At 37.7% G+C, this 19,657-nt stretch overlaps 1 protein-coding gene across 2 annotated transcripts in view; it reads left to right on the top strand.

Moving 5' to 3' along the window:
* ANKRD28 (ankyrin repeat domain 28) overlaps nucleotides 1-19,657 on the top strand; it is a 67,124-nt gene that overhangs the window by 34,863 nt on the left and 12,604 nt on the right. For both annotated transcript variants that reach the window (XM_026050804.1, XM_026050805.1), the window contains 11 exons: nucleotides 475-617; nucleotides 2,230-2,442; nucleotides 7,883-7,961; nucleotides 8,428-8,542; nucleotides 8,973-9,055; nucleotides 11,266-11,329; nucleotides 12,594-12,662; nucleotides 14,163-14,303; nucleotides 17,679-17,790; nucleotides 18,423-18,449; nucleotides 19,334-19,408. In XM_026050804.1, the coding sequence (XP_025906589.1) occupies nucleotides 475-617; nucleotides 2,230-2,442; nucleotides 7,883-7,961; nucleotides 8,428-8,542; nucleotides 8,973-9,055; nucleotides 11,266-11,329; nucleotides 12,594-12,662; nucleotides 14,163-14,303; nucleotides 17,679-17,790; nucleotides 18,423-18,449; nucleotides 19,334-19,408 (1,121 nt within the window). The remainder of the gene's footprint in view (nucleotides 1-474; nucleotides 618-2,229; nucleotides 2,443-7,882; nucleotides 7,962-8,427; nucleotides 8,543-8,972; nucleotides 9,056-11,265; nucleotides 11,330-12,593; nucleotides 12,663-14,162; nucleotides 14,304-17,678; nucleotides 17,791-18,422; nucleotides 18,450-19,333; nucleotides 19,409-19,657) is intronic.

Here is a 19,657-nt window from a genome sequence, read left to right as displayed (position 1 = left end):
TTTGTATAAAGTTTTGTTTGTATGAAGTTTTTAAAGTTGTGCAAGTGTTATTTGTATGACGTTTCGAAAGTTGTGCAAGTAAAGGAAAATGCACATTCCGGAACCTGAAAGTCAAATTCTTCCTCACATTTTTAACAGAAAATTGTAGCAAACGTTTAGTACCTGCAAAGTTGTGTCACCTCACCAGGTCTCAAATCTTACAAAAAATCCTTCCGTGAGCAGAAGACAAGGTTTTTTAAATTGTTTTTCCAGTAGAAGGACTGTGGTTATTGGAATCATTTTTCCATGTGGAAATACTTTCTTCTGGAGACTTCATGAAAAAAAATAGGAAAAAAATAGAATTCTCTMTTTTCTACATTGAGTTCAAATGAATAACATCTGTTCATTTTTTAATAATTGTACAATTCCTAATTTTGTAAATTTGTTCTAGTTAGTCTAAAAAGCAGCTTCATGTCACTGTATTTATCGTTTCAGGTCACATTGAAGTTGTGAAACTCCTTGTGGCCCATGGAGCCGAGGTAACATGCAAAGACAAGAAATCCTACACACCCCTGCATGCTGCAGCGTCTAGTGGGATGATCAGTGTGGTCAAGTATCTTCTAGATCTGGGAGTTGATGTAAGGACAGATGAAATCAAGCAATATATTTCTTTCATTACTTTGTTTTTGAAATACGATTATTAGTATTATAGTACAGTGTTTATGATTTTTTAATAGTAGCATAGAATATATTTTGGAGTATCTTCATTCACTATCCTTATTTTCAATTTTAAAGCTTCATTTCCCAAAATAACTTGAGAGTTTTGCAGATTTTTATTTGATTAAAAATGTATACTTAGTAGTTTCTTTGTTCCTTTGTAATGATTTTTCTCATAGAGCTCAGGAAATAGGAATTCCGTTCTTAGCTTTGCTATACACATCCTAGTTGACCTGCAGGAAATTAAACTCTTTTTGCCTCAGTTCTTTGTACAATGTAATTGTTACTGACTTGCCGACATCATATTAGTTCTGGACAATATTCTAGTTTATGGGAAATTTTAATACTATAGTAAGAAAATGCAAAATAAACTAAAAGTCTGTGTTGTACTTTTGCATGGAAAATATGCTAGAGAACTTTGAAACTGTCTAAGAAATGTATCTTGTGCATCCAAAATTTCTGTTAAACTCAGAAGAACCTGCAGGTCTTTTAACATGAGTGTTCTGTGAAGCTAAACACTTCATTACAGGAAAGTGGTGTGGAGGCAACTGGAGTGAAGCTTTCTTTGTTAGGCTTATCCACATGGGAATTAATCTACTTTGTCTTTTGGAGAAYGAGGAATCCAGAATTCCTTGTGTAAATACTGGCAAAAAGTAAGGGATCTCAGCACCAGAAGAATGGATCCACTCACCCYGAGGGAAGAACAACAACAGTTTTAGTAATTAAAAACATTAAAAACATAGTGTTGAATGTGGAACAGAGTATAGGTCCTGATTTAGGAAATGCAGAGGGGATGGATTTAATCTTGGGAATACCGGGTATAGAGACAGATGATACAAGTGGCAAACCAGAGAAGACCATTCAGGGATGAACCCTTCAGCATGGTGTAAAGAGACCAAAGCCATATGCCAAAAAAAAAAAAAAAAGGGAATGCGGAGGAAAGAATTTTTAGTCTCTAGCTTGAGAGAACTCTCATATGGTTAGAAAAGTGGTGGGAAAAGTGAGAATGAAACCTGAAGAGGATCTCTAAAAATGGATTAGAGGAGGCTTAAGCAGAGGGAGGGAGGATAAAAAAAAATGTGTAGTTTGTCCATAGAACCATTGAAGGCAATAATTCTCCGCTATGATTTTTTTACTATCTACTCAAATATAGAAAGTTATGTGCTTGCCACAGCATCACAGTATCCTGAAGTATTTCGGGGCTTAAAGGTTAGATATGTGAAGCCAACTGCAGAGGTGTCAAAACTTCATTTAAGAAATGTTCCTTTCTCACAACCAGAAGAGGCAGTACCACATACAGATACATTAAGATCATTACTTCGGTTCTCCCAGAGGAAAAACAAAACTCTTATGTAATACTTAATCGAAGAATTTCATCCGGAACTTGCATTTAATTGCTGCTTTTGAAGAGTCCTAGAACATAATGAAGAAATTGTGTCTCATGATGACTTTTTTTTTCTGGTGATAATTAGTGCTGCAGGAACACGGGCGTGTTTTAGCTAACTAATCTCGTGGGTTTTTTTTCTCTGACAGATGAATGAACCAAATGCCTACGGAAATACCCCCTTACATGTAGCTTGCTACAATGGGCAAGATGTTGTAGTGAATGAACTCATAGACTGYGGTGCTAATGTAAATCAAATGAACGAGAAGGGTTTCACACCTTTGCACTTTGCTGCTGCATCGACACACGGCGCGTTGTGCTTAGAACTTCTGGTCTGCAACGGAGCAGATGTAAATATGAAGGTAGGTGGATGCAGAGCCACCCGTTCACTCGTGAAGAGAGGGATATCATCGTTGTCAGAGGCAGCTTATCACAGGTGTTAGTGCAGTAACATTTAGAAGTCGCTCCTGGGATTGCAGAGTACTTCTCTGGAAGGTGTTACCGTAAAAATATGGCAGCACGTTGCTTCAGGGAACAGTCTGAGTCTGAAATGTCTCAATGGGATGTAGTAAATAGTCCAAAGGGATAGAGAGGAAAAATCAAACTACTATCCAGTTCTTCTTGACTGTGTTTAAGTATGCAAGTCCACATCATCTTGTCTTCCTGATTTGCCCATCTCAGTAAGAGAAAATGAGAAGGATGCATTCAAAAGAACATGTGTTTCTCCTATAAATGAGCAGCATAAAATAAATCATATACATTTCTCTAAAATATCTCTGAGCAGGCTAATTTCTGGATCAACTAAAGACGTGGTACACAAGATTATAAAATCCAATAAAGAGCAGGGGATGGTTAAACAGCTGGATTTGGACTTGTCTCCAGTAACACYTTGTGAGCAGAGTGTGCAGACTTGTCAACATCTCCGCTTGGTCACAAGTGTTTTGCTGCATAATATTGCCCAGAATCTAGTTTTAGTTTAGATAGAGTTTCTAATCCACATAGGCGTAAAACCAAGTTATAACATAAATACTGTATTTACTTCTTGTGTGTGTAACATAAGGTCTTGAAAACTGTAAAGGAGGTGTGAAAAGTTGTTATGAAGTTAACTTTTGCTTTAGTAATGAAGCCATCAACTTTGTTCAAAAATATTCAGTGTCAATGTCTGGTGTCATGACAGGCTGAAGACATTGGGAAATGGGTATGTGAAAACAAAGGTTYGGGTTGCTCTTGCTCTCTAGTTGTCAGTACAGTTTGTGGTAGGAAGAAAAGTACCCATGGGGGGATTCTTGTTGTCTGGCTGTGTTCTGTCTTAATTTCAACGCAACTTGGGTAAGAGATGACTATAAACAGTTTGTGGCTCACTTTTTGTGGCTTTACACTGATCTTCATCTAATTCTAAAATGCAATTAAATGTTTATTATTAGTACACAATCTGTACCCCACTGAAAATTTGGGAGTGATTTAAAAACATTAAAATATACCATTGATTATGTTACATACACAAATAAAAGGAAAAGCATAAATACCAATATTAATAAATGAAGAATTACTTTTACCCTGGTTACAGACTGCAGAGGATTCTTTATATCTGCTGCTGCTGCTGCAAACTTGAACCTTAACTGATGTAGAAAATGAGTGAGAAGGAGTTCACTTTAGAAAGATATTTAGAAAATAGTAGGAGGGATTCAAGATAATCATTTTTAAATATACTGTAACTGGAGATAAGGAGTAAAAATTGGAAGTATCCACCATTCTATCAAATATTCTGTACTATAATCTTTAGGTCTGAACTCAAGAATCTTTTAACCATGTTGTACACTGTTTGATGTACACTGTAGATATTGACGAAATCTAGTCAGTTATAGCTATAAATAACCTCAGAAATTCTGCAAAGAATGGCTAATGCTTTACAGTATGACAGAAGATGCTCCTCAGTTTAGAGGTTCATCATGTGGATGACCTGTCAGAGGTGACATGAGATGATTTGACACCAGGGAGATACTGGGGCCTTCCTTCCCGTTTGCTTTTGAATTTTGAGAGCCAAAGCATAGCATTGGACAGTTTCTAAAATTAAAAATGAGAAGATTTAATATGGATTAACCAAGTTCTCCTCCTCATCTTATTTTGAGACAGCAGAATCATTTTTATTGAAACTTGACGGTGAGAAAGCTGGAAAATCCAGCGTGAAGCTGAGAAGTTCAGGTGAAATCTCTTAAGAGCCTGGTAAAGATTTAGCTGCTTATGCCATGAAGAYGTGTACTTCATAAAGAAATATCTATACAGTGGAAAGGATTAGCAGCCTTAACTATAGGCTACCTGTAATTAAAACATGTGGAGCTACTAAGTATCAAAAGTATTAACTGCAAAATGAAGAAAGCTAGGTTATGAAGGGGAAAGAATTACAACTTGAAATGATAATTTRTTCCTTCTGTGGACATAAGCATAGTTCTCTATTGTAATTCAGTTGATGGGCTTTTCTCTGTATTTATGGTGGTGTAACTAAGATAAAAATAGAGGCCTGAAGGGGTGAATAACTTTCTTGTATATGAAAACTTAAGCAGCTCTGTTTTTGCAAAGTGCAGGACCTACAGCTAAAAAAAAACCCTTTTCCAAGTCAGCTTTTGCTCACAGAAAAGGCCTTCAAAGAGAAACCTTAAGTGAAGAATAGAGTCCATAACAGGATAGGAAAGTAAATTGAGTTTAGAGTCTGTTGCTTGACTAATAATTTGGAGCATTCAAATGAATGTTTCTCTTTCAGCGCCTTCGTGCTCAGTACGTAGGGAAATGGAGCTGTGCTCAGTTTTCACCTGCTGAGGCCGAAGTTCAGGTTCAGTGAAGTTCTTACAAGTGTCACAAACCAGCAAATTGCAGCATTTACCCATTCATCAAAATTTTACTGCTTGTGTCATCCGATCCAGTAGTTGGTAGTTGTGCCCCAGCTGCGGCCGTGTCTGTGATAATCAAGCAGGTTGCAGTCKTGGTGCAGGCTAGAGGACACTGTCAGAGCACTCTCTGCTGGAGATAACCCAGCTGGGAAAGCAGAAGATCACAGTCCAAATCTTACTCTTGCTGACAGATGGAGGGTAAGTGCTTGGGCATATCTGTGGTTGTTGGCTTCCTCTCAGGAGGGAAAATGTGGCAGGAGATAATGGAACAATAGAAGTGCTGGACTTAGGAAAGTGCTGTGTTGTTCTCAGCCTTGCTGTTACAGCTTGGTCCGAATTAATGCAGTCCTGCAGAGCAGTAACTCTCTATTAGGTACCACTAGCTACTGCAGTGGCCCTTCTCACCATTCAGCTTTTCCATGTGTAGAAGAACACGTAGAAATAAGTAGGTAATGAGACACCTTGGTGCTTGATAATTAAGTGACCTAAATCAAAACATATTTTGCTTCCATTTGTGACACTGGAACAATGGAATTGTTGTTGGAGAARGTCTTACTTGGAGGATAATTTGTTAAAAATGTGAATAAAACATTTTATTATGTAGGGTCAGGGTCAGCTGCATTGCCCCCGACCCTGCGTAATAAAACTCCGCAGTTGAAACACGGTTAGTGTCCAAGTGCTTGCTTAGTGGTGGATCTCAAATACAAGACTAATGGTTAGCCCGAAGACGCTGCCTCATCTCATGTAGTATCTGGCAGATGTAGATACATATTTAGATGGAATGTAGAAATGTAGATTCATATTTAGATGGAACATCTTAAATGCAGAATAAAAGGAAATGGGAACAAAAATCTTAAAGAGACCTTGGTTATGCTGCCCAACCTTCTGCTTCCGCAGGAAACTCACAGCTCTTTTGTTCAATGTATTGTTGCCCTTGAAGCCCTGTTGCTTCAAGGCTTAAGAAAGCGATGACAAATAATCAGCTCCCTTAGAGTCTTGAGAAATCTGCACTGCATGTATGTAAGGAGATTTGAGCAGAGTGAATCTGCAAATCTGTTTTTATTGATTGTACTCCTGTTTTTCATTTACATTAGTGGTGGTGATTTTGATTTTACTGTCCTGTGCAAGGTCTTGCTCAAATGACTTTGAGGGTTCTCAGTTCACCATTACACTAAGTTTTTAAGACTGTCATTTTAGGTTATTCTTAATGTCCTTGTGATGTCCATTATTAATGCATCCAGTGATGCTTGTATCCACTGTTTTTTTTGCTTCTTTCTGTTTATTAGCTTCCTTTGTTTGAGGTGCAGATTTAGCACCTCTACACCAGTGAGATTGCAAGTTTTGTCTTAAATTCTTCTCCCACTTGTTGCCTTTGTTAATTTAATTCCTTACTTCCTCAAAGTTTTCCCTTTCTAAATCTATGACATTAACTATCAAATTAGGCTTTTGGTCACTTCCTCAAAGTAAACTGTTCTTATACAACCATTTTTCTTTGGACTAGTTGTTTCTTTAACTTAAAGACAAAGTGAGGGGGGAAAAAAGGACTTTTAATGGAAGAGAATAATTAAACATGTAGAGTATTAACGGTTGGGGAAAAACAGTGGAATTGCAGAGAGAAAGTTAAAGGGCAGACATTATGAGAAAGTTCTGTCTGTATGGAAGAGAGCATAGAGATTATTTGGGGAAGTTATATCATTTGTGATTTGTGCTTATTCAGACTTTTTTTTTTAAAGACTTCCAGTGACAGAAGCTCTTGAAATTAAATCCTACTGTCTGACTTCTCAAGTGCATTTCAGCCCTTTTTGGTGTTTCTTTGTTGCTGTTATGGATACTTGGGTGTGTCTTTTCATCTGTTAACTATTGAGGAAATCTGTTAGCTAAAAGATCAGGAGATAMCTGGGCTATTGTTATCGAGTGTTTTATTTCATAAGTCTACACTTCAGAAGTCCATATCCCAAATTTTATTACYGAGGTAGTAGTAGTGGCTCTCTGCAGTGCCATCTCTGCAGTTTCCACTACCATCTTTGGTTTTTTTTCTTTTTCTTTTTAAACTTTGATTTTTCTGGACAATTTATTCCCCTCAAAGTCGATGTTTAAATGCAAGGATGTGGCATGCATGTGCATCTGAGAGTGCTTTTATTTTCTGAGTGCCATATTTGCTTTTATTTTGTGCACGTTTGTAAAAACTTTTCAGCAGGAAAGCTTTCCTGTGATAAACTATATAACCAAATTTCACCCCAAAGCAATAATCGTAAGAAAAACTGACCTTTTAAAGTGCATTTACATGGTGCTATTAAAAACTGAATTCCGCTCATGTGCTGCTGTTGGCTTCCTTGGAGGGTGCCTGTCCTGAGTGAAGGGGTAAGTGCCCAATAGGTGTGTGTGCCAAGTGTAGAACACCCCATGTGGTTGAAGAGTTGCACCTAAGCATCACTGGTGCTTCATGATAAATTACTCATTAAGTGTCACTTTGAAGACATTTCAGTGAAACACCTGAGATTTTGAATGTGTTGTCTTCTAATACGACTTAGAAACCTCAATAATAAATGCAGCTGCTTTCTCTTAGCAAAGAATCTCTGTTTTTTGTTATTTCCCTGTTGTATTCTGGCCAGGGGGACAGAGCTGGGCCTAGGCTTGCTCCTCGGCTTGCTGCTGAGGGTGTTTGCTGCCCTCRGCCTGCAGGCAGGTGTCGGGGGGAACATGCATCTTGAGCTGTCACCCACAGCTCCAGGAGCCATTGAGAGCAGCCAGGTGGCTCTTTTGAACAGCCTGTCCCCTCCTGCTGACTCGTCCCTGCCAGCCCCCTCCTTGCAGGAGTGGGTATAAGGGAGAGCAGAAGCGGGTGGTTGGTTGTCCCGTTCCGACAGGTGGCTGTTGCTGGCCAYGAGTAAAGCCTTTTGCTGTCCTTCATTTCCAGAGTAAAGATGGGAAGACACCTTTGCACATGACAGCAATCCACGGTAGATTTTCAAGATCTCAGACCATCATTCAAAACGGTAAGCAGGGGAAGGGAGTAGTTGTTATCATCATTCCAACACTAGAAATCATTTCTTCCTCTTGCATTGATACCAATGTACTGTAAGTTTGGGGTTTTTTTTTTAAATTTGATGTCCAGTAGTTAAATTAATGGTGGARTCTGATATGCCTGCCTAGATACTTTGATAAATTGCATCAAAGAATGTTTATTTTTCAGAATGGGTAATTTTTCAGAATGGGAAAGGGTATTAATTTTTCTTCTGTAACCCAGGTCGCAGAAAGTTTTCCCATGTAAGTACATAAGAAAATATCTCTCTCAGTTTGCTAGCTGTTATGCTAACTAACACTTAAAACATTGTAAATTAAATAGCCAGAATAGCTGTTTATGGTCATTTGCTGATATTACTCAAATCATCATTGTCATTTTTCTAACAAAAGCACGTATACCTTCTGTATATTCTCACTAACAATTATTTTTTATTATAGGAGCTGAAATAGACTGTGAAGATAAGAATGGAAATACTCCTTTGCACATAGCAGCTAGATACGGCCATGAGCTATTAATCAACACGTTGATTACAAGTGGTGCTGACACTGCAAAGTAGGTAACATTTACTGGCACAAGTGCAAGTTGAGAGAATTTAGARCTGTATTTATTAGGCTAACAAGACTACTGTAATTTTGTATATGTTCTTAAGCTTGAGGTGCTGAATGTTTTCTATATTTATCTAATGCTATACTTCTAAATAACTATACAGTACATGGCAATTGATACTGAAAAGATAATTACCTTTCCTTTAAAATGAGTATATTTGAAATAAAAGCTCTGAAGCCTTTAATTGAGCACAGCTCTGAATTAATGCATCCCGTCTAGTTTGCAAGAAAACTCTTAATATGTGAGGAGCTTTCCTCGGGCTAATTATCCTGATTAATTTGGTGAGCCCACCATGCACATGCACTTTGGCATAAAATTTTGTTTGTTTTATCTTTATTGTAACGAAGCTGTGATACCTGATTATGGTGTATCTTAGGCGGGGTATACATGGGATGTTTCCTCTCCATTTGGCAGCATTAAGTGGATTTTCAGACTGCTGCAGAAAGCTGCTTTCATCAGGTAAGGTACTATTTAAAATCTTAGGCCTGCTTTATACGTTTTTTTTTGTTTACTCCCTAGAGTAGCTTTTAATTAAATTTTAATTTAGAGTCATGTGAAAATCTTCAGAGTTTTCTAGTAGCCTGGGGACAGTGCTCATTAACAGACTCTCTGTGGTTAAGTGAATGCAAACTTTTACAGGCATAATCTTTTTGTAAAAGAAAGTCCCCCAAATTGAAGCAATGTATCTGTATTTTTTCAGTGTTGTGCTTGTAAATGTTAAGGTGCCCAAAGGGGGAACATGTCTGGCTCAGACCACAGTGTAATCTCAAAGAGAAGAACTTTAATGTTCCTACTATGACCTTGCAGCATCCTCCTCCTCTCTTCCAAGATGCCTTGAAGACAGCACAACTTGGTCTGGTTCTATCATGTACAGCCCAATAGCTGTGAAGACCCTGTGTGCTGTGGCATTAGGAATTGCTGCATTTGTGCTTTATTGTGAATTAATTAAGCAATTCAAGCCACACACTGTTTTCAGTGTTGGATTTGTTCCATTACATAGAGGGAGGTTGGTCAGTTATTACTTGCCTACTAGGTTCTGCCTAGTAATCTGTATTTAGTCATCTAGTAATCCGTGTGCACTCCAAGAGGGATTTTAAAATATTTARGGAGTGCATAAGGGAAACTTTACAGGATAAAAATAGAATAATCCTTTTTCTGATTTCTGCTTATGCCTTAAGGCATAGCAGTTTTGCTAAAGTCCTTATGGGCTGGTGCACTGTGCTGCTTTTGTTATTTATCTGATATCTGATCCTGTTGAACTTTTCAAAGTTCTTGGCTTCAGTGACACCTATAGAAATGCACCGAGTTCAGTGGCTTAATTTTGTGCTGTTTTCCCTCAGGTATTTGAATGCAATGCAGTGTAAAAGCCACGTACCTTATGTATTGCCTTGGTTGCTTTGGCAGGCACTACCCTGTCCCTCACTGTGTTTAGTGACTCGGTGTTTGGGGATCATATTGTCAGATTTGGATCAAATGCTTGCTTGACTCCAAATAATTTGGAGGGAAGGGCATGGGATGGTGTCAGGGAAGAAGCTTTATTTGCTGAGACCATTTCACAGGGAGCATGAACTCAATATGTGCTCAGCCTTTCTTAACATGAAAGTGCTTCCAGTTGCTTTGATTTATTATTCCTTTTTCTCCATGGAACTGGTGCTAAGTTCCACAGGGAAAGTAAGTTGTCTTTTTCCTGGTGTGTCTTACAGTTCAGGCATAACCTTCATAAACTGCCTATTTGCAGCGCACCAGGTACAGAATCATTTAGGGTGCAGTGAATGGGAACATACGTGGATGCTAAATGATATAAAAATATTTAAGAAATCCCCTCCATTTGGAAGAGGGGAGGGAGAATTGTCCTAAATAGTACAGTTTGTCKGAGAAAGAGTTTTTCATTTGATTGTATAGGCTTTACCTACTGCTTTTTACTGCTTCATTTTCTTGAGATATCTTTGTTTTATGCACAAAGGCAAGATTGACTAGTTAGACTATTGATTAGTTTTCAGTTATTTAGGTATTAATGTATGGTTTTAAGGATGATCTTTTTAGCAGGAATGCCAGAGCAAAGTTTAGACTTCTATAGTAACCTTAGCTATAGATACCAATACTGTCAAATAGTTGACTTCAATATTTGCAATATTTATGATCTCAATTTTTTTTTTTTTTTTTTTTGAGAAAACGGTGATATTCTCTGATGGGTTCCCCTATAAGTAATTGCTGTTTGCAGCCTTTATTCCACTTCAACCAAATTTGTTGCTTGGGACTAGAGAGCTAAAGTAAAAGATGGAATTTCAGTGGTTTCTAGATTTAGTAATGCTGTCATCCCTCTCCTCATGTAAAGAAAACAGCTGTTCAGAATGCTGAATGATAAAGTGAATAATTCTGGCTTATTCTTAAATTGTCATATTGCTTTCATATATTTTTATATTTAGTTCTTGATAATAGCAAAGTATTTCAGGTAACTAGGATAAGGAAGAATCACCAAAAATTGCCTTTTGTTTTAGTGCAATTAAATACCTGTTTTCCAAAATATACAGAAAACAAGCGTTTGTTTCAAGCGAAATCGGTTGTCGAGTCTGCAGTACTTTCTTACAAATAACTGTTAAGTCTGCCTGAGAGCACCTTTTGTGAAAGGCTGAGTTACATAATGCTTCTGTGAAACTCTTGCTTTGTAGGTTTTGACATCGACACCCCRGATGATTTTGGCAGGACTTGTCTTCACGCAGCTGCAGCGGGAGGGTAGGTGGCATTAGGGCTTTCATTGTTAGTTGTCCTTCTTTTCAGTGTCTGATCATTGCTGGGTTTTCTTGGACTTTTTTGTTTTTAATTTCCTCTCTATGGTTTTCCAGGTGTCTCCTCTCAGAATTTATATAAATAAGGATATAATTTCTAGATGGATTCCATCTTAAAAAAAGAAAAAAAGACAAGAAAGTAGAGCCTGGGGAAGAGCAATTTGAAATATTCAGCTTAATTATGGGAACAAAGCATGCAGATATCATCAACCTTGTCTTAAGTTTATTATTGGGGAGAGACTTTTTTTATTTCAATTTCCCATGGATGATACTATAATTTTTAGAATTTACTGGATTCCAAAATGTCATGTCCTTGCAGGATTGCTATGGGACATGAGGAGGAGAATAACTCCTTGGGAAACTGTTTCTCACATACTCTTGAACAAAAGATCAACCTAACTAAAATGTCATCATTCTAAACCTTAGATGAATAAAGTGGTCAACACTACTTGTTCATCAATKGAGTTATTCTGTTGTGATTTGTTCTTTTTTATAGTGGATGCTCAAAACTGTCCAAAAAAATGGGTAATAGTTCTCAYGCTACCATCTGGGGGGCACAAGATCTTTCATTTTTCTTTACACTAAGTGGTTGGTCAAAATCAAAGACATTTGATAATCAGTTCTAACAGGAATGTATCTAAGGTTAAAATACTGTCTTTTTTATATAAAAAAAATCATAATTTGCTATATACTTCCTCATCCTAAGTTTAGGAAAGTTACTAAGATTTTGTTTAAATAACTATTTTGCATCTGTTACAATGATGTATTGCATTGAAAATGAATTACTAAATGAAATGAATTATTAAAAAGTAGAGTATTAACACAGCAACATGTGATTGGCCTTAAATTGTATGCATTAAAAATTGTTTTTAGTCCAGCATCTTAGTAGCAAAACATCTTGTGATATGAAGTTTTATCTTTTTTTTAATTGAAAATTGTATTAAACCAGGTTAATATTCTTGAGCTTTCTGCTAGCCATTCTGTATGTAGATTTGGAATAACCTGTTCTTTAGTGTTTTGCTCCTGCAATTTTGAAATATTTTTTTATATGGATTTTCTAAGTAAAATATATTTATTTAAATTTTCCTATGATAGTTTTGTTTGATAAAAATGCCACGAGATGTATACATATAGCAGTTCAGATGTTTGGAAAGGCCAATATGAAGGAAATATAATATGCAATCACAAGCAATGTTGCATTAACTTCATAGGAATTTGGAGTGCCTAAACCTTCTGCTCAATACTGGTGCAGACTTCAACAAAAAGGACAGATTTGGGAGGTAAGATTCACTCTTGATTTGCGTTTTGTTAAGGGCTGTTAAAATACTACATAATGATTTATATAGCATGCTTATGTTATATGAGCAAGCCTGTATATTCCAGTAGGAATGTTTTTAGAGATGACGTCCCTAACAGATCCTTAGAACTGCTACAGCAGTTCCTATGCTGAAGGATATATTATCAAGAAGTAAAAACATATTTTATTTATTATCTTTTAAAAAGTAGATTTCAGTCTTGTGTCTGAAGATTGATRCATCCTTTGATTTTTTAAAGTCTCTTCTGCTTATAACCTTGATCTGTCAAGTTTACATTTTTCCCATTCAAGGTCTTTAGCAATGTTTCCAAATAACTTACCAATTAAAACTATAATTCTGATGTTATTCCTGAGGCTTTTTAAAAAAATACTTGGATTTTCTAAATGCAACTTCACCCTTTTCCTCTCACGACATCCATCCTTTTCTGATTCCTTTCCTTGCTCATACTCGGAACTCTTTGGGAATGACAGTAATTTCTATTTTTAGTATTTAAGTTAGGAAGGCATGATCAATACTTGTGCAAAATTTCATATCACATCATAGAAAATATGATTTTCCTCGATGCGAGTGWCAGGAGTAGGACTCGAAGAGAATGTTATGGATATAAGTTCCATCTAGTAAAATTCTACTTCCATTCTTTTCTCTTCCACTTTTCCCATTGACAGTTCTTTTTTCTGTTGTATTTTAACTCGATCTATAGAACATGACTTTGGAAAAAGAAAAAGAATTTAAATAGCTTAAATTGAAAAAAAAAAAACTCTTTAAGGAAGAGAGAAAGATAGGACATGTACAAGAAGCACTAAGGCATCCCTACATTGAGATATTTGTAGCAGTAATCTATCTTAAAGTAAAAAGAGCTAAAACCGAGTTCATTCTTCAGTGTTTCATTCGTTGTGAGAAAATAAARTAAATTTTAAAAATATTTCTCTGACAGTGCTGTGATGCGGAGTATAATAATTAGAAAAGCATGCTGCTTTGTTCCAACCTGGATAAAATGCTGATGTCTTTGTAATAAAACATCTACCCTGTTAACTGTTGTATTTTGTTTTTACCTTGYTTAGTTGCTATGTACTTTGTTAGACAATGGATATTAGATTTATTCATAATTTTCAGAGTGGATTAAAATGACTTGAATAGCTATAAAAAAATGTTTCTAGTGTAAACTGCATTWTCCTCTGTATGTTTACACAAGAAAATTTGTGTAAAACTTCCCATAGCAGAGAATATGTTTGTATATTGGCTGACAGATTCATCCCCCAGATGATGCTCTGCATTATTAAATAGCCCCAAGAAAATCATCTTAAATATTTAAAATATTTGTGTTTATACATTCTTCAGCACAAATACTTGTCAGCTAAGTGTAAGCAGGGTTTTAAAATGTCACTTTATTTTGCATTTTCTGTCTCTATAATCTTATTGTGCTGTTATTTACCATTGTACTTTTTATTTAAATGTGTACTAAAGAACTCCACTCCATTATGCTGCTGCCAATTGTAATTATCAGTGCCTGTTTGCCCTTGTGGGATCTGGAGCTAGTGTGAATGACCTTGATGAGAGGGGTTGTACACCTCTACACTATGCAGCTGCATCAGACACAGATGGAAAGTAAGTAGCATGCCTTGTATGCAACTCTATAGTCCTTAGAAACCTTTGAGCCCTAAATCTTACGTACGTTCTGCTTTCAGATTTGCCTACATATAAAATGCAGATTTGTATTATATTCATATATCTATATTAAGATCGCAATTGATTGTGGATTGTTCATTGTATATAAAATGTTTCATGCGCCAAATTTTCCTTAATGAAAATGAATGATAGCAAGAGGCATTGTATTTTTTGGTGATGTCCTTTATTGCAGACACCTTAATTCAGGAATTTGCTATGAAAATGGTTTTTAATCCCACATACTGCACAGTGCTAGAATAAATATCATCTCATGCCTTGGGGGATATAACGCAGCTCTCTTAACAGTTAAAGTCATGAGGGTAATTTTGCTGTAGGATTCTGATGAAGGGTGGGCAAGKCTAACTGGTGGGTTCTTGTAGGCCAGCAAAAGGGTAGAAATGAACTGGCCTGGTTTAATTATGAGACACTAGATCCCATTGCAATTTGACTGCACTTTACATATTTAGCTTTACAGTGCTTATCCTTGTTAGTGCAAATATCTGTCAAGTAGTTACTTTTCTATAACGAAATGTCTCCAGAATACTTCATAAATTCATATTGTGTGTGTGGGTCTGTATTTTGTAATTTAATGGTTGCATTTAGCATGGTTATTAATGACTAAAATACTTGTGTGCAAAGCTTGTGTAGACAGAACAAAAGCAATGAGGTTAATTAAACTCCAGATATTGTTAGTATTGAGGAAACTTTAGAGAACCACTACATGTGGTTCCTAGAGAACCACACACAGGCCGCTGAGCTGTCTTGCATGCACTTGATGTCATTTTCATTAGAAAAAAGTGAACTTTTTAGTGCTATGTAATATCATTTTTAATGCAGGGTATTTTTTTTTTCAAAGGTTTGAGGAAGTGTAAATAAAGAACAAGCATAGCCTCAAAACTGATATGAACCTGCMTTTTTTTTCTGTAAAAATGATCTTCTAGACAAAATTGTCTGCCACTTGTTACATAGGCATTCCCCACCTGCAGAAATTTGGGATAATTTTCCTTCAATTGCCCTCCTACAACGTGACCTGGGATTAATTTTAGCACCGCAGTTGCTGTGGAAGCCTCCCAGCCCTCGTGCTGCTTCGGATGCCTTTGTCCTGCCGCCTGCCTGCTGGAAGGCGGGAGCGCGAGCCGGGCCGGCCGAGCGCTCTGGGCTCGGCGCCGGCATTCCTGCCGGATGCCGACCGGGAGCTGGATGGGGAGCAGAGCGCRCGGAGCCCAGCGGCCCCGAGGGACACTCTGCCCATCGCTGCAGCAGGATGGCTCACAGCAGCTGGAACACCAGCACCGCTGGCCTCGTATTCCAAGTGGGAAAGGAGCTGTAAACTATTCCGAGGTGGAATATAAAGCCTTGGAAATAAAAATGTCAGCATTTGATCTATATAGGAATTCCAAGGATTTTTTCCTTTTTTTTTTTTTTTCCAGGCAGGCATCTTTAAAGATAGATTTTAGAGACAAAGATTTTTTTTTTATCCTAAACTTCCATTTGCATCTTTTGGGAAATGTTTGTTTGGTATCTTTGACAAGTGTGTCTCATGCTGGACAATGACACCAGTGAGCCTTATTTTGGCAATATTAAAGAAGGATGATAATGGAATAAAATAGAGCAGCATGTTGGGGCAGGGGAGTTGAGTTCTCTTTTCATATTAGAATTATTTAACAGACTGTCAATGAGTAGCAAATAGATTAACTTATTCAGCCTTTTTTAAAAAATCTGATTTATCGCCTTTTAAAGAGGGCTATTGAGGCTATTGAGGACAGCTAAGCATTCGGAAGATGCAAATCTCCTTCCTGGATGAGAAGTAATAGTAAAAATAATGATCAGCTTCACACAGAAAAGAGCTTTTAGTGGCCCCACAGCATGCAGCACCATTGGGGATCACCTCCCAAGAGTCACTCCATGCATCTCAGCCCAGTCGGCACAAACATTTCCTTACCTACTTGGTGTGCCTTSCTTGAATGGTCAAATGGGTCCCTTAATGGTGAGACCAACCCACCCAGGTCGCTCCTCCTCATTTTGCTGTGTTGTAATGAACGTTCCTTCATAGGCAGAGGGATCTAGCGGAGGTCCTGGATATCTCACCAGCAGTTCCATGTCAGTGCTTTGGGGCTCAGAGCCGTGCAGAACACATGCAGAGTTTCCTGGCCTTTTCCTCAAAAACATTGTGTCCACACCCCAACAGTCTAATTACAGTGTGTGATGTTGACAACTGGGTCTCCTTTGTGCACATGCAAACAAAGGATCCAGTCACTCAGGACACTAGCAACTGGTCTGGAATAGGTTCTGATTATTAAACCTAGACTGGGAGATGTGATCCAGCCAGCTCAAGTCCACCTCCTTTTCATCAAGTATCAGATGTTCTGTTCTCAAGCCAGGTAGTGTCATGAATTTGATGCTTCTCCTTTCTAGGCTGTGTCATCAGGCAGGGTGGTGTGTGCCGTTTCTCAGGTCCTAAAGGTTTTATCTGTGCTAGGACATGAGGAGACATTCACAGCGTTAACTGCTTGAGGAAACTGAGACTAATCTAGTACCAGARTCACTGTAAGCTGTCAGTGTCAGGGAAACCCAAATCTGTCCTCCTTCGCTACGCCGTTAATTCAGAATTTCCAGAGCTCTTGATTGTGCTCAGCTGCACCTTGCCATATAGGTGCTTGGAAACTCTTACAAACATGAATAAGCACACAAAATASCAATAAGCTGATATTATTATGGGACTCCCTGCTTCTTGCAGGTGTTTATTATGTAGCTCTGAAGCTTGTGAAGCTGAGATTGGGATGGGTCCAGTAGTTWAGGTCCCCTTAGCAGCTTGTTCTCCAGTGGCTGTTTCTCTGTAGTTCTTATCCCCACTATTTTTAAGCTCTGCAGAATGTTGACTGGATGAGCAGAGTCATCGGTTGGACTCCCTCTGTGTGCACACAAGGAGTCCCTTGGAGCTAGCATCCAAACTCCATTTTCATGCTCCTGCCTGAGTGTCTGTGGTTCAAACTGTGCTGATCATGCTCTGCTGTATTTCATGTGATAAGAGTAAGAAATGGTGTGCATGCCAGCAGRTGATGACTCTGTTTATTATCTAAATGCACCAATAAATCAGTGTTTGTTCCTTCTGTGCAGTAGGGAGCTTTGTGTCTGACTTAACAGCACCTGGTTTTGTGGGTCAGCTGTTCAGGAGCCCTSGTCGGTCCTGTACAGCCAAGCAGTGCTCCTTTCTGCTGTACTGCATTTTCCATTTGAAATGTAACAACTGATCACTTGGAAAAAGGCTGAAATTTAACCTTCAGCTCTATGGCTGTCATATATCCATTTAAATAGGTGCCTGGAATATTTGCTAAGAAACGATGCCAACCCTGGAATCCGAGACAAGCAAGGATACAACGCGGTCCATTACTCTGCGGCTTACGGTCACCGCCTGTGTCTAGAATTGGTAAGAAAATGCCCCGTGGATGAGAGCTGCAACAGCTCCTGCTGGAGAGGGTGCTGCAGAGGCCGTGGCAATCCCCACCTTTGCTCCTCGTCTCTAAGCCCCCATGATAGGGGTGTTCAGCCCCGGGGAGGATACGTACTTGAGTACTTGGTACCCTTAAAATAGGGGCAATATGGGGAGCTGAAATGGTAGCTGCTGGCTTAAAAAGACTATTGTGAGATGAAGAGCTTGCTTAGGATCTGGGGCATTGGGTTTATTTTAATTTTTTAAATCTGGAATATACTGTTAGTTTTATTCCTCATGGTTGAACTGTAATAATCACAGGTGTTCCACTGAGGCGCATTAAAAGATTTCGCAAATGGCTTCTGGAGTTGCAGTTTAATATTGAAAACTTGAAAGTGACCACCCTTGGAAACTAGGATGGTGATTAGAAATAGTTCACATAGTTGCAATAACTGATGACCATAATACACTATTTGAACTCAAGCCTCAGTATGTTTTTTGATAAATGCCTTTGCAAAAATGGGTGTGTTATTTTTATGTTGATTTTGTGTATTATAGCTTAATATTTTTATGCAAATTATAAGCATATAAGCATATTTAATCAGATTTCTGAATGTTTTTAATTGCAGATCGCAAGTGAAACGCCTCTAGATGTTGTAAGTGTGTATGATTTCTCACTGTAAAGTATTGTATGGCAGTTTTAAAATACTGCTGCTTATTTTTAGACTTAATCATCTCTTCAGTGCGTAGATATGTTRTTTAATGTTTGCAGCTCAGGATTTTGTAATGGAAAATAATCTTTTTTTAAACCAACAGTTGACTAAAACATTTGTATGACTTGACTGTGTGATCATGAAACCTTGATGATGACACACATAGATTTGGTGTTCTTCAAACACTCTGAACGCTTTAATTCTACTGTCTAAATTAACCAGTCTTGAAAAAGACCCAAGATTAAAACATTAACCACATCTGAACATAACCAAACACAATTGTATACAYACAGATATTTTAGCCCAGTTTTGTTGTTCCTGTGCCCTTGTGAGAGGGCCTCTTGGCAGATATTTTCCTGTTCTGAGAAATCCTGCCCTCTGGCTCTTCATAGCTGCTTTCTTGCTGACTTGCTAACCCAACCTAAATGCCTCGTTGTTATTTTTTTTCCTTCCACAGCTGTTTTTCCTCTCACATGTCTTTGTCTTCACTTTGCATGCCCTTTTTTTTTTCCATATTATATGATAAGGCTGCTTCAGGGTAAAAATACTGCAGATTAATTTCTCATCTGATTACTGCATTGTCCTGCAAAGTTAAACAGCTCTGGGAAATGAGTATGGAGAAGGGGTTGCAGTCTTTGTRATTCAAAGGCTTTAAAAGAATGAAATAATTATAGAATTCCTATGGAAAATTTAAACCTATATTATTTCTTCTAATTTTCTTTATTTCTCAATCTGTRTATACTGGAAGTAATAGCAGTTATTAATGATTTTTTAAAAAAAGTGAGGGGTGGGTTTTTGCACTCAAATGGAATTTTCTCTCTGTTAAGCTAATGGAAACATCAGGTACCGACATGCTGAACGATTCAGACAACAGAGCACCCATAAGTCCACTGCATTTAGCTGTAAGTATTTAATTTGTTCATGATGACAGATTATGTAATTGCCAACAGATGTTGACACATTTTYGATTCATTCTGAACTTTTTTTAGTGGTCAGTGACAATAAATTACACCATAAAATACTTAACATGTATAGCTCATGAACGAGTCCTGTAAGGAGCATTTACCTCTTGGCTGAAACTGAACACTCCTCATTTGAAATCTTGCTTCTATGTAAGATTTGTCTTTAAAAGTATATTAACAAAACTTAGA

Source organism: Nothoprocta perdicaria, unplaced genomic scaffold (genome assembly GCF_003342845.1).
Source record: "Nothoprocta perdicaria isolate Ctin4 unplaced genomic scaffold, notPer1 scaffold_70, whole genome shotgun sequence".
In the NCBI taxonomy this organism is placed as follows: Eukaryota; Metazoa; Chordata; class Aves; order Tinamiformes; family Tinamidae; genus Nothoprocta; species Nothoprocta perdicaria.
The sequence above is the reverse complement of the archived record's forward strand: the minus strand, read 5'-3'. Positions and strand labels throughout refer to the sequence as shown.